This window comes from Haliotis rufescens, unplaced genomic scaffold (assembly GCF_023055435.1).
Source record: "Haliotis rufescens isolate VD_foot unplaced genomic scaffold, xgHalRufe1.0.p SCAF_24, whole genome shotgun sequence".
In the NCBI taxonomy this organism is placed as follows: Eukaryota; Metazoa; Mollusca; class Gastropoda; order Lepetellida; family Haliotidae; genus Haliotis; species Haliotis rufescens.
In genome coordinates, this window is record NW_025963935.1 from 3,242,546 (window position 1) to 3,256,594 (window position 14,049).

At 41.3% G+C, this 14,049-nt stretch overlaps 1 protein-coding gene across 35 annotated transcripts; it reads right to left on the reverse strand.

Annotated features, from left to right (window-relative positions):
• Nucleotides 1-999: 999 nt before the first annotated feature.
• On the reverse strand, nt 1,000-11,031 carry LOC124122847 (uncharacterized protein YMR317W-like). 35 transcript variants are annotated; one of them, XM_048402016.1, is made up of 17 exons: nt 10,794-11,031; nt 9,132-9,160; nt 8,643-8,714; nt 7,887-8,189; nt 6,405-6,707; nt 5,912-6,211; nt 5,586-5,621; nt 5,116-5,151; nt 4,811-4,913; nt 4,573-4,608; nt 4,093-4,128; nt 3,550-3,585; nt 3,070-3,105; nt 2,765-2,867; nt 2,527-2,562; nt 2,047-2,082; nt 1,000-1,676 (listed from the first exon to the last, which is right to left on the reverse strand). In XM_048402016.1, the coding sequence occupies exons 3-17, from the start codon at nt 8,701-8,703 to the stop codon at nt 1,575-1,577; spliced, it is 1,563 nt and encodes a 520-aa protein (XP_048257973.1). In that variant the 5' UTR covers nt 8,704-8,714; nt 9,132-9,160; nt 10,794-11,031; the 3' UTR covers nt 1,000-1,574. The 35 variants fall into 35 exon arrangements, 34 of the variants coding, with proteins under 34 accessions (XP_048257973.1, XP_048257967.1, XP_048257972.1 ...); XM_048402010.1 differs by lacking the exons at nt 9,132-9,160; nt 10,794-11,031 and adding exons at nt 7,699-7,819; nt 10,589-10,765 and having other exon boundaries at nt 8,008-8,189; nt 8,643-8,713; XM_048402015.1 differs by lacking the exon at nt 9,132-9,160 and having other exon boundaries at nt 8,643-8,713; nt 10,794-11,030.
• Nucleotides 11,032-14,049: the final 3,018 nt, after the last annotated feature.

Below are 14,049 nucleotides of genomic sequence, written 5' to 3' on the forward strand. Positions count from 1 at the left end.
TAACGTCTTATGATATGACGCGACCGAGGATCCAAACCCGGACCTTCCACTCTCCTGCCAGGTTCTCAATCACAGTGTGTCCATCGATCCCGAGTTGTGACCCTGATGAGTTATTGCAAGGCTACCAGGATGTCCTTACTGGAAATACAATCTGGATCCTAAAAGCGGTCACATCTTTACGATTATGTCAGACACAATATACAGACTCAGAGTCGACCAGTCCTGGTTTTAGCCCCTTGATGTCGTGTGACAGACAGGGTCACAACAGGTGTCATCTTTAGACATCTTTTGGTATGAGGCGGCCGGGGATATATCCCCGGACTTTCCGCCCTCCACGGAGGCAGACTGTGGCAGTATTAGAAATTACCACATGAACTTTGTTGTGTAAATGTGCACTACTGGTACTGTCCACTCTGTACTGTGCAACAAGTATTTCACAGAAAGAAGTCATGAATCTGGTTTGCCATCACAACGCACTTTTGTGTTTTTCATATCCAGCTGAGGATTTATTTATTAGATTGTAATCAGTCTCGGATGTGGAGCTGTGACGTCTCATACAACCATCTAGCACTAATACATTGTGAATTTGTATTCAAAGATAATTTCAGTACACCAATAGTGTGCATATTTGTAACTTGAAATAAATGACAAATGTATGAGCCTCGCTGTGACTTGCTACCCATACAGCGTCGGATGGTCTGGTGAGGTGATGGTGAGGTGAAATTGGGTTTAACGTCGCGTCCAAGATTATTGCACTTATATAGCGACGTGCATGTACGTGTGTGTGTTTGTGTGGCTGCTTGTACTAGTCCGGACTGATGCCGATTTATAGTGCTAGCTCACTGAGATACCATGCCGCAGTTTAACATGAATACCCCACTCAGACACAGTATACTGACTCCGAGCCGACCAGTCCTTGTTTTAGCCCCTTAATGCCGAGCGCCAGACAGGGTAACAACAAGTACCATCTTTTAACGTCTTTTGGTATGACGCGGTCGGGGATCGAACCCCGGACCTTCCGCTCTCCGGGCGGACGCTCTACCACAAGACCACGGAGGCGGTCTCGGACTGTCTGGGCGCCACCGGTATCTGCATGTCCGTCTTCGACTGGAGACATTTGAAAGAATCCCAACACAAATAAATTCAAAGGCTTGACCAAATACGTCATTTGGGGTACAGTGTGCACATAAAAATACCGAATGTCGGAAAGACACATTGAGGTAATACCATACTGGCTATGATGAAATATACATGACTCAGTTACACATATAAACACACATGATATATACTGGGCGGTGTCGATTAAAGTACACACCATATACTAAGTCCCCAGTGTCGATCTTGTCTGTGGCCGTACGGTGTGGTTTCTGTATAAGTGCAGAGCCAGCAGGATGGTGGCTGTGGTGGGATCTCTATGGGACAGACGAGCGCACTGTGATTTGGTTTTAAAACGACTCCCACCAGAAAAAAAAGGTTTCCTTATGCAATGTACTTTCCTTTTTTTTTCCGGTGGAAACGTAATGCAATAGCAAGTGCAATTACACAAAAGAGCAGCGGCAGTCCAATAGCAAGACCTAAGGTGAGGTCGGATGGTGATGACTCTGTCGTAGTTGGACTTGTTGGTGTTGACGACCTCTCAGATACTGTTGGTGAGCTTGGTGACGTGTTACTGCTTCCTTAAATAGAAAAGAAATGTTAATTTAATTGGGAGAAAAAAAATTCGCAATTCGTTCTCGTCCTCCACTCAAGTGAAGCACTAAAACGACACAACTGGAATTTGTCAATGTCAATTTTGGGATTACCCTTAATCAATGTCAACAAAATAACCACTTCAACCATATCAGTATATGTTTGATCTTAAGGAATGGAATGAAGATAGTTTTGTTTGTTTGTGCAGCTACATGCTGGTCTGTAAATGATCCAATCAGGAAGTCAAGTGATTAACATTATGACTATATATCCGGCAAATCACCGACTCGTAGGATGTTGAGGACCTATTCTAGCCTGGAATCGACAAGGGAACGGGTGAGGGTGGAAGTTACGTACCTGTCGACGTAGGGGTTGTTGTTGGTGAAGGAGCAGCTAGAAAGAGAACAACAGACACGTACTATTTGTACAAGACGTCATATGATTTTGTGGATACAATTTTGTTACAAAAGGGGAGTTCGCTCTTTTAATTGGTCGTTTAAAAAGAGGTTATTGCTGTAAAGCTTCTTCACTGCAAAATGTCAATTTTCTGCTTACCCTAAAAAAATCTTAACAAAACAAACCACACCACAAACCTTAACAGTATATGTTTGAACCATAGGAGTGGACTGAAAAACGTTTTGTTTGTTCGTCCAGCTCCGTGCTGGTCTGTAAATAATCCAATCAGGGCTAGAAAATCCAGTGATTAACATTATGACCATCGATCTACACAAGTAAAAACAGAACATGAAATCCACCAAGTCACCGACTCTTGGGTTGTGGAGGACCTATTCTAGCCTGGAATCGACACAGGAACGGGTGAGGATGGTAGTTACGTACCTGTCGATGTGGGGGATGTTGTTGGTGAAGGAGCAGCTGGGAGAGAAAAACAGACACGTCACATGTGTAAAAGACGTCATGTGATTTTGTGGAGATATAATTTAGTTTCAAAAGGGGGCTTCGCTCTATTTAAAGGGTCGTTTAAAAAGTTGTTATTGCTGTAAAGCTACCTCAGTGCAAAATTTCAATTTTCGGGTTACCCTGAACAAATCTTAACAAAATAAACAAGAACACCAACCTTAATAGCATAAGTTTGAACTGATGGAATGGTTTGACGACAGTTTCGTTTGTGTGTACGTTGTTTAACGCCGAAATCAGCAATATTCACGCTACATGCTGGTCTGTAAATAATCCAATTAGGGCCAGAAATTCCAGTGATTAACATTATTAGCATCGATCTACGCAATTGAAAACAATAGCATGAAATCCATCATGTCATCGACTCTGATCCACAACGTCGCCTCTCAAAACACGCATGGGTTTTTGATGACCTATTCTAGCCTGGAATCGACAAGGGAACGGGTGAGGGTGGAAGTTACGTACCTGTCGACGTAGGGGATGTTGTTGGTGAAGGAGCAGCTAGAAAGAGAACAACAGACACGTACTATTTGTACAAGACGTCATATGATTTTGTGGATACAATTTTGTTACAAAAGGGGAGTTCGCTCTTTTAATGGGTCGTTTAAAAAGAGGTTATTGCTGTAAAGCTTCTTCACTGCAAAATGTCAATTTTCTGTTTACCCTAAAAAAATCTTAACAAAACAAACCACACCACAAACCTTAACAGTATATGTTTGAACCATAGGAGTGGACTGAAAAACGTTTTGTTTGTTCGTCCAGCTCCGTGCTGGTCTGTAAATAATCCAATCAGGGCCAGAAAATCCAGTGATTAACATTATGACCATCGATCTACACAAGTAAAAACAGAACATGAAATCCACCAAGTCACCGACTCTTGGGTTGTGGAGGACCTATTCTAGCCTGGAATCGACACAGGAACGGGTGAGGATGGTAGTTACGTACCTGTCGATGTGGGGGATGTTGTTGGTGAAGGAGCAGCTGGGAGAGAAAAACAGACACGTCACATGTGTAAAAGACGTCATGTGATTTTGTGGAGATATAATTTAGTTTCAAAAGGGGGCTTCGCTCTATTTAAAGGGTCGTATAAAAAGTGGTTATTGCTGTAAAGCTACCTCAGTGCAAAATTTCAATTTTCGGGTTACCCTGAACAAATCTTAACAAAATAAACAAGAACACCAACCTTAATAGCATAAGTTTGAACTGATGGAATGGTTTGACGACAGTTTCGTTTGTGTGTATGTTGTTTAACACCGCAATCAGCAATATTCGCGCTACATGCTGGTCTGTAAATAATCCAATTAGGGCCAGAAATTCCAGTGATTAACATTATTAGCATCGATCTACGCAATTGAAAACAATAGCATGAAATCCATCATGTCATCGACTCTGATCCACAACGTCGCCTCTCAAAACACGCATGGGTTTTTGATGACCTATTCTAGCCTGGAATCGACAAGGGAACGGGTGAGGGTGAAAGTGACGTACCTGTCGACGTAGGGGATGTTGTTGGTGAAGGAGCAGCTAGAAAGAGAACAACAGACACGTACTATTTGTACAAGACGTCATATGATTTTGTGGATACAATTTTGTTACAAAAGGGGAGTTCGCTCTTTTAATGGGTCGTTTAAAAAGAGGTTATTGCTGTAAAGCTTCTTCACTGCAAAATGTCAATTTTCTGTTTACCCTAAAAAAATCTTAACAAAACAAACCACAACACCAACCTTAACAGTATATGTTTGAACCATAGGAGTGGACTGAAAAACGTTTTGTTTGTTCGTCCAGCTCCGTGCTGGTCTGTAAATAATCCAATCAGGGCCAGAAAATCAAATTATTAACATTATGACCATCGATCTACACAAGTAAAAACAGAACATGAAATCCACCAAGTCACCGACTCTTGGGTTGTGGAGGACCTATTCTAGCCTGGAATCGACACAGGAACGGGTGAGGATGGTAGTTACGTACCTGTCGATGTGGGGGATGTTGTTGGTGAAGGAGCAGCTGGGAGAGAAAAACAGACACGTCACATGTGTAAAAGACGTCATGTGATTTTGTGGAGATATAATTTAGTTTCAAAAGGGGGCTTCGCTCTATTTAAAGGGTCATTTAAAAAGTGGTTATTGCTGTAAAGCTACCTCAGTTTAAAATTTCAATTTTCGGGTTACCCTGAACAAATCTTAACAAAATAAACAAGAACACCAACCTTAATAGCATAAGTTTGAACTGATGGAATGGTTTGACGACAGTTTCGTTTGTGTGTACGTTGTTTAACACCGCACTCAGCAATATTCGCGCTACATGCTGGTCTGTAAATAATCCAATTAGGGCCAGAAAGTCCAGTGATTAACAGTATTAGCATCGATCTACGCAATTGAAAACAATAGCATGAAATCCATCATGTCATCGACTCTGATCCACAACGTCGCCTCTCAAAACACGCATGGGTTTTTGATGACCTATTCTAGCCTGGAATCGACAAGGGAACGGGTGAGGGTGGAAGTTACGTACCTGTCGACGTAGGGGATGTTGTTGGTGAAGGAGCAGCTAGAAAGAGAACAACAGACACGTACTATTTGTACAAGACGTCATGTGATTTTGTGAATACAAATGTGTTTCAAAAGGCGAGTTCTCTCTTTTTAATAGGTCTTTTATTGCTTTAAAGCTACTTCACTGCAAAATGTCAATTTTCAGGCTACCCACAACAAATCTTAACAAAACAAACAACACCGCCAACCTTAACAGTACATGTTTGAACTAAAGGAATGGTGTGAAGACAGTTTTGTTTGTTAGCCCAGCTCCATGCTGGTCTGAAAATAATCCAATCTGGGCCAGAAAATCCAGTGATTAACATTATGACCATCGATCTACGCAATTGGAAACAGAACATGAAATCCACCAAGTCACCGACTCGTGGGTTGTTGAGGACCTATTTTAGCCTGGAATCGACACGGAAACGGTTGAGGATGGTTGTTACGTACCTGTCGATGTGGGGGCTGTTGTTGGTGAAGAAGCAGCTAGAAAGAGAACAACAGACACGTAATATTTGTACAAGACGTCATGTGATTTTGTGGATACAATTTTGTTCGAAAAGGAATTGGCTCTTTCTAATAGGTCGTTTAAAAAGTGATTATTGCTGTTAAGTCACCTACTTCAAAATGTCATTTTTCGGTTTCCCTTGACATATATTTTTGTTTAGTTATCAGCCAAAGGAAAACAAATGCTAGATGTCCATCGTCAACCTTAGCAGTAAATATTTGAACTGGAGGAATGCTTTGAGGATAACTGTATTAAGATAAATACCTACCGCTCAACTTGGAAACTCCATCGCACGTAATTGATCTATTGCTGTTGTCACATCTAAACATAACACTGACATTTCCAAAACGATCAGATGAGACGTTGAAGAAGTGGTGCTGGACAGTGTCGGTGATGTTGTGCGTGGTCTGGTTCTGCAACAAGACGTCTGTGACGCTGCCTGTAGTTAGATCAAACCCAGCTTGTTGAGAACAGTAGTAGCCTCTGATGTCTACTGTCAGGGTGAGATTTGTACCTGGCTCCAGTACATCAGTGTCTGTATCACTGCTGATGTTGCACTGTGGGGGACCTGGTCAGTAAATCATGTGCATGTCAATGTCACTCTAATTTCTGGTGTTTAAAAGAGATAAGTGTCACCCAGCAAAAAGCATTAATGCATTTACTTCCAAAATTGAAAATATCTAAAGAAATATATTTATTTTCAATTTTCTCAGTGAATAGATACTGATTTGTACTTATAACAACCCTAAATTTAGACTCACTTTTTAACAACCTCTTAACTCCACTACAGCTCAGATCACTGCTCATGATGTCACATGCAAACGACACCGTGACGTCACCAAAACGTGAAAGGACAATATTGATAGTTTTGTTAATGACGTCAGGTTGGACATCACTGACGTTGTGTTTTGTCGACAACGTCTCCATGACAGCACCAGTGGTAAGGTTAAAGCCAGTTTCCTGGGAACAGTAGTAGTCGTTGATGTACACTGTGACTGTCAGGTTTGTGCCGAGCTCAAGGGCGTCTGTGTCCACATCACTGCTGATGTTACATTCTGGAGTTTCTTTTGACAGAAAAAATTCAAAGTGTTGATGATACCAAAAATGACTTTATCAACTTGTCACCACTAAAATTCCGTTGGAAACATAACCAATTCAGGTGTTGTTTGGTTTGTTGGTTGTTTAACGCCGCACTCAGCAGTATTCCAGCGATATGACGGCGGTCTGTAAATAATCGAGTCTGGGCCAGACAATCAAGTCATTGAAAACATGAGTATCGATCCACGCAATTGGGTGTTGGTAGACAGTTACATGTATATATATTTCAGTTACAATTTATATATTTGACCGGCTGATAACATATTGGCTGATCAGTTTTACATATTAAAGCAATATTCATTAATGTAACTTGTCTAATGTCCGAATGTCAGCGCTAAGAATTTGTTTTCGCCTATCCCCTCAGAACATTTTGATAGGGATACCTGCATGTATTGTGACGTTGTAACAATACATACTCATTGTGTGATTGCATAACATTATGTTTTATCCTGAGCCTTCGCGGTAGATAACATGAACAACCAAACGAAAATAGCAGTAGCTGAACAATTTTGACTTGAGGACAGACATAGTAAAACGTAAATCAATAATGAACGAGAGAGAGAGGTCAAATGCTTACTTGAAAAGTTACTGATGGTTAACCTTTTAAATTCGCATTTGTTGGAATATAGTCACCAAGGAACCGTTGATTATGGAATTTAACCATTCTTTTGACAATGTTGACTTCACCGGCGGGGATCACGGGAAATAATATAGGTCCCCAGCAACCTATGCTTGTCGTTAGAGGTGACTAAAAGGATCGCTTGGTCAGTGACTTGGTTGATGTATGTCGTCACCAAGCCTGGCATCCCGATCCATTTAGTTGCCCCTTACGTCAGTGACACTTACGAACAGCAAAAACATGTTCCTAGGAAGCTGTTTTGTTACCAGGAAACTACATGGTTTATGGCTAGATCCGATGATCTATAATCTGTCGAAATGTTTTGTGTAAATACTCACTAGCTGCGGTGAGATGACACACGTCTACAGGGATGGCACCCCCTACATTCGCATCCAAGATCTTCCATGTACCAGCATCTGCCACCCCAACACTGTGTATAGTGAGTGTAGAGTGTGTGCCCTTAAAATGGGATAGTAATACGTAGAAAACAATTACAATATTTGACTTGAATCCCCCTTGTACTCACTGGAGACCATCACTTCCCACACGCCTTGCGGCGCACTTGTATCATTTATTGCATCTTGTATCCTCCATGTTCCAGCATCATTCACTCCGACACTGTGTATAGTGAGTGTAGAGTGTGTGGCGTTCATAGTTGCACTGTATCCAGCCACGGGGCTGCAGCTGGGGTTGCAGGTGACGACATACCGACCGTCAGTTGGTCGTACCCATATAAAGCCGGTATAGTTGCTTCTGGCACCAGTTATGGTGTATTCTGTCTTCAAGGTTGCCACTCCACCTGGACTCGGGGCTTGTGTAGGGGATACACCTACAGTAGCAGTGAAACACCAACAACTACAAGGCTGATCTACTTCAGAATTTACCACAGTAACTGTTTTTAGTTTATGGAGGTATTTAAGTAAAACCGGTGCTCATATTGTGTAGTTACCTCCTTAAATGCACAATTCTATTTTACTAAATTGTTATAAATAAATAAGTCAACAGTAATAAATTTACATCAACTGTAGACACCTCTTCGAAATCAGTAACATCGTTCATTCTATTTTTAGCCGATAGGAAACAGCATCCGCTTGTTGGCTTTACACAGTTGCTTGGGTAAAAAATATTTGACATATAAATGTGAAGTAAAAAGCAAATCTAAATCATATGATTTTGAAGGATGATGACACATACTTAATCGTTACATTAAGTGAAAAAACTTAAATGATATATATTTAACCTGGCTTCTTTTTAAACATTTTTGACATTTAAACATACTTACCATGGATGAAAGTCACAGTCAGAACCAGTAATACATGTACTTGGTTTTGTTTAACCATCATTTTCAACAAACTGGAAAGAGAAATACACAGCGAGATTGCTATATTTTTCTCAACTCAGTCTAGATAAAGACAATATTTGGTATATTTAACTTTTTGGCGTCTGCAAACATTAACTATCATCATATCGTTTTTTGAAAGTATGTGCTTTTATGAGAAGTGAAGGTGGCACAGTGGGTAATGTGTTCGCTCATCACACCAAAGGAGCGGGATCAATTCCCTCATGTGTAAAATGTGTGAAGCTCATTTCTTGTGTCCAACGCATTGATTTTGTAGTGCCATTGCCAACAGCAGCGTAAAACAATCCTCATTCACTTTATTACGCAAATAGGTTACGAACAAAAATATATCCTTGTTTGACATAAAAAAAAAGTAAATAAGCACTTTCTGTATATAAATTTGGTTAAATTGAAAAAAAATGATAACGTAGTGATTGTACTACTTGCTGTCGTAGAAATATCTGAAAGTAAATAATGAAAAACAAATCATTTAAGAAATATGTACACTGAGCTGTAAAATATTTCCCAAACCTATCCCATGCAACAATAATTGTATTCAAAAGGAAACTACGTTGATAACGAACATTCTTACAACGAACTGACGGATATAACGAACTTATTTTTGGTCCCGGACATTTGCTGTATATATGCTTAAAATGTGCTTACAACAAACGACGGTTATAACGAACTAATATTATTGGTCCCTTTGAATTCGTTATAACCGTGGTTTACTGTACATGAACAATCATGACCAATCAGCTTCAGTAACGTACAGAGAGTGCAGCTTACATGGTACAAGAAGGGACATTTAACATTTGCCAGCCAGAGTTTTGAACCCTCGTGTTATAATGTTCACTATCTTGAATCCTTGTGCACAGAACAAGTATGAAAGACATTTTTTCTTTCTTGATGAGATCCATGTTTTAGCATTGCATCAGCTTTGGACCCATAAATAAATTGTACATGTTGAAGTGTTTAATCCCAGTTTATTGATTCACCCGGCATGTGGATACGTGACTCAACTAATCTATTCCTCAATAATCCGTCCGAATGCCTAACCTGTTTCGCTCACCTGGTCATTGATATAAATAGCTCTAGCCAAATAATTTAATCGATCAAATCTCGGACCCTTGCAAGGAACATTCGGGAGTCTTCTGAGTCATGTTTTAACATACAACACACAGTCACGTTATCGCCACTGCATTATTCGATTTTAATGTTCGGAAAAAACTATTTACAGGTTTATATATATACAGGGTCACCCTCACTTTGACCCAAACCCTTACCCCCCCCACCCCCCCTCCCACACACACACACACACACACGGCCTCACACACACACACACATACACGGCCTCTCACACACACACACACACACACACACACACACACACACACACACACACACACACACACACACACACACACACACACACACACACACACACACACACACACACACACACACACACACTCACTCACACACACACACACACACACCCTCACACACACACACACCACACCCACAGACCCTCATCCTCACCCACATCCACACCCTCACACACACACACACTCGACCTCACCCCGCCCCACACCCCTGACACCCACCCACCCACACCCTCACCCACACCCACAACCACACACATCAATAAACATATATATGATTATTTCAGTCCCAAGCAATGCATCACATATAGTTCACGTAACTTTGACCAATTTCATCAATCGCACTTGAAAGCTGAATGTAATTCACACTTTAGATCATGTCATAACCATTCAAGACACGAATGCACGAACACCCACCATGGTGCATGATGTTATAGAATATACAACATAACTGACCCTTTCATTTCAATACAAGTCATAACAAAATGATACACATAAACTTACAAGTACCAGATAGAAAAGCGTTGAAGTGATAGTAATGGCGTAAATGCGCCCCGTGGACCGTCATGCATTGTGCAAGCTACCTCATAAAACACCCGTCTGTCAACTTACACAATACGGCCTTCGTATTTATTTGTATTCAGTATGATAGATAGGTACACAATCGATCATGTGCACGAATGTAAATACATAATTGCAAGCGTCTCACCTTTTTGGCTGATGTAACGAACCAAACTATACTTTTCAAAGTGTAGTCCCAAGCACTGTCAAGTAATCCCGTTCAGATCAATCCACCATGTTGGGGTTTTGTCTCGTCATGTGCGTGACATCGATATGTGCATAGGCATGTTGAACATGACAACTGCTACTTGGGGGCCAGTGTAGCAGGGTCGTAGGAGGCGTCGCTATTCTCTCTGCAGCACTGTGCCCGTCAGGTGTACCAGAGATCTGTAACTCTGGGTTCGAATCTGCCAAAGTCACCCTGACAATGTTTCTAGGTGTGTTAGCACTGTGGTCGTGTTTAAATGGTACAGAACAGTTATGTTTTAATATTCTGTGATAAGATCTTTCAATTTTGCTGTAAAACTAACATTAACATTTCTTAATCGATTTTAAAACAGTACTAACCAAATATGACACTTTCATTACAAGGGAAGAATGTAGGAGGGGTGTAACAGTTTATAGCAGATGGTCATGATTATACCGAGTCATACGTTTGACTCCATCACGATACAGGAGTGTTTTCCTTTTTGTTAGATGGAAAGTCGACTTGAATGTTCCTGAAGTGTTCAGCACTGTTTATGTATTTCGCTTGAATGTTCCTGAACTGTTCAGCACTGTTTATGTATATTGCTTGAATGTTCCTGAACTGTTCAGCACTGTTTATGTATATCGCTTGAATGTTCCTGAACTGTTCAGCACTGTTTATGTATATCGCTTGAATGTTCCTGAACTGTTCAGCACTGTTTATGTATATTGCTTGAATGTTCCTGAACTGTTCAGCACTGTTTATGTATATCGCTTGAATGTTCCTGAACTGTTCAGCACTGTTTATGTATATCGCTTGAATGTTCCTGAACTGTTCAGCACTGTTTATGTATATCGCTTCAATGTTCCTGAACTGTTCAGCACTGTTTATGTATATCACTGACATCGGACACACTGGTGTGCGTGTGAGGGTGGTTGGAAGAAAGTTTGAGGGTGTGGGTGTGGGTGTGGGTGTGGGTGTGGGTGTGGTTGTGTGGATGTGTGTGGGTGTGTGTTAGGCAGTGGGTGTTGGTGTGGGTGTTGGTGTGGGTGTGCGGATGTGTTTGGGTTTGTGTTAGGGTGTGGGTGTGGATGGTTGTAAGTGTGGGTGTGGGTGTGGGTGTGGATGGTTGTAAGTGTGGGTGTGGGTGTGGGTGTGTGTTAGGCAGTGGGTGTTGGTGTGGGTGTGGGTGTGGGTGTGCGGATGTGTGTGGGTGTGTGTTAGGGTGTGGGTGTGGATGGTTGTAAGTGTGGTCGTGGGTGTGGGTGTGGGTGTGGGTGTGGGCATGGGTGTAGGTGTTCGTGTGGGTTTCTGGGTGTGGGTGTGGGTGTGAGTGTGGTCGTGGGTGTGGGGTGGTAGGTGTTGATTTTGGTGAACACACCTCCCGTATCTCCACCAGGCGCCAGACCTCGTGAATCACAGCAATCACATAATGTGATATCCAGATGATCTATAACCATTATGCTATGAGTGTCACAAATTCAATAACCATTTCATGATTAGGTCTTTGAAAGGCATTTAAAAGTGATACACATAAGGAAGATGAAGGAGTATGCATCTCCTCCAAAACGTTGTGTCCCTCATAACAAAGAAGTTGCGACCCAGAAATCCTCGTCATTGCCGCCGCTAGGTAATTGGGGATGGTTATCAAATGATAATGATATATTTATTATTTCATTAATGTTAAACGAGCCTGTAGATAATCGAATCAATCCAGTGATTGATATCATGATCCACGTCGGGGTGCGATGCCACGCAATCGACCTAGTTACCAAATCTGATCGACCAATCAATCTTGTACGATAAAACATAGGTTTCCGATGGTTACATGTTGGGACCACGACAGGAGCTGCTATGCCTTCTGCTGAGGCATCCTCATTGAGCCCTATGCTATGTGGATGGGTGTGGATAGGTGTATGCTATCTATTTAATTCAAATTATCACCTGCTACATCCACAGTTGACATATCAATAGCTTTCAAGGCATACAGCGGCCTGTCACAAACTTTAGTAATCTCGCCTACCCACATGTGCAGTGGTGCTATCTCTATGTTATAATATGTGTACAATTATTATAAGTCGATCTTATGTCATCGCTTATTAGGAATATTGATTTTACTTGGCCATATGTTATAAGGCCACAGAGCGCTAGATTTCACCGAAATAGATATTATTAGATCAATGCGAAATCATATGTTATGAACGCAAGGCATGTAATGTGTGAACTGCTTTCAATAATCTCGATACCACTTGAGCACATTCAGACAAGGCATGAGACTTCGTTTATATACAATGCGCCTTATATTAAGTACACATGCTTGACATACTCAAGCTATGACGTTGAGTTCACCGTAGCTCTGCACGCCCTGCTGTTTGTTGGTGATTAAAGCAAGTGAAAACTTGTCGATTGAACTATGTAGTCTAGAGCCCAAACCTCGTTGTGTATTATCAGTGGTAAAGCGTATTTAGGCTCAATAATATAATGTTTGCGTGACGTGGGTTTGAAGTCGCTTTTGACAGTGTTTCAAGTATACCACGGCGCGCCAGCGTAACGTGGGAGGAAAGCCCGTAGTGACGCAGGTCATACACGTTTGCAACTCGGTTGGAAGCCACGAGAACGGAAATGGTGCCGACAAATCAACAAACACAAATGCGCGAATTTGGGATTCGAACCCACTAAAAGTGGACCGAGGTCTCATGAAATCAACTCTGTTCAATGAAGACGGTGTGTTAGGCTATTTGGCCTGCCATTCACACTCGATGGTAGGAATAATCCCAACAATAGCTGATAACATTTAATTACAATAATTTTCAAGTTTCATAATTTTTATATACTTTTACATTCAACCTAACAGATACGGTTGACCATGAATATCCGGGGTAGAATAGGTCTTCAGCAACCCATGCTTGTCTTAAGAGGCGACTAAAGTGATCGGTGGTCATACTCGCTGACTTGGTTGATGTATGTCAAAGTATCCCATTTGCGTAGATCGATGTTTCATATATCAATCACTATGTCCGGTCTCGATAATTTACAGACCGCCGTCATACAGCTGGAATATTGCTGAGTGCGGCGTTAAACAACAAGCAAACAAACAAACAAACAATACAGATTGGGTATAAAACGGCGTAACAGATTAAAAATATTAGGTATTTATATTATAACTAAAATCTACCAACAAATGATTCCATACAAGTCCTGAATTGTTTACAACTTG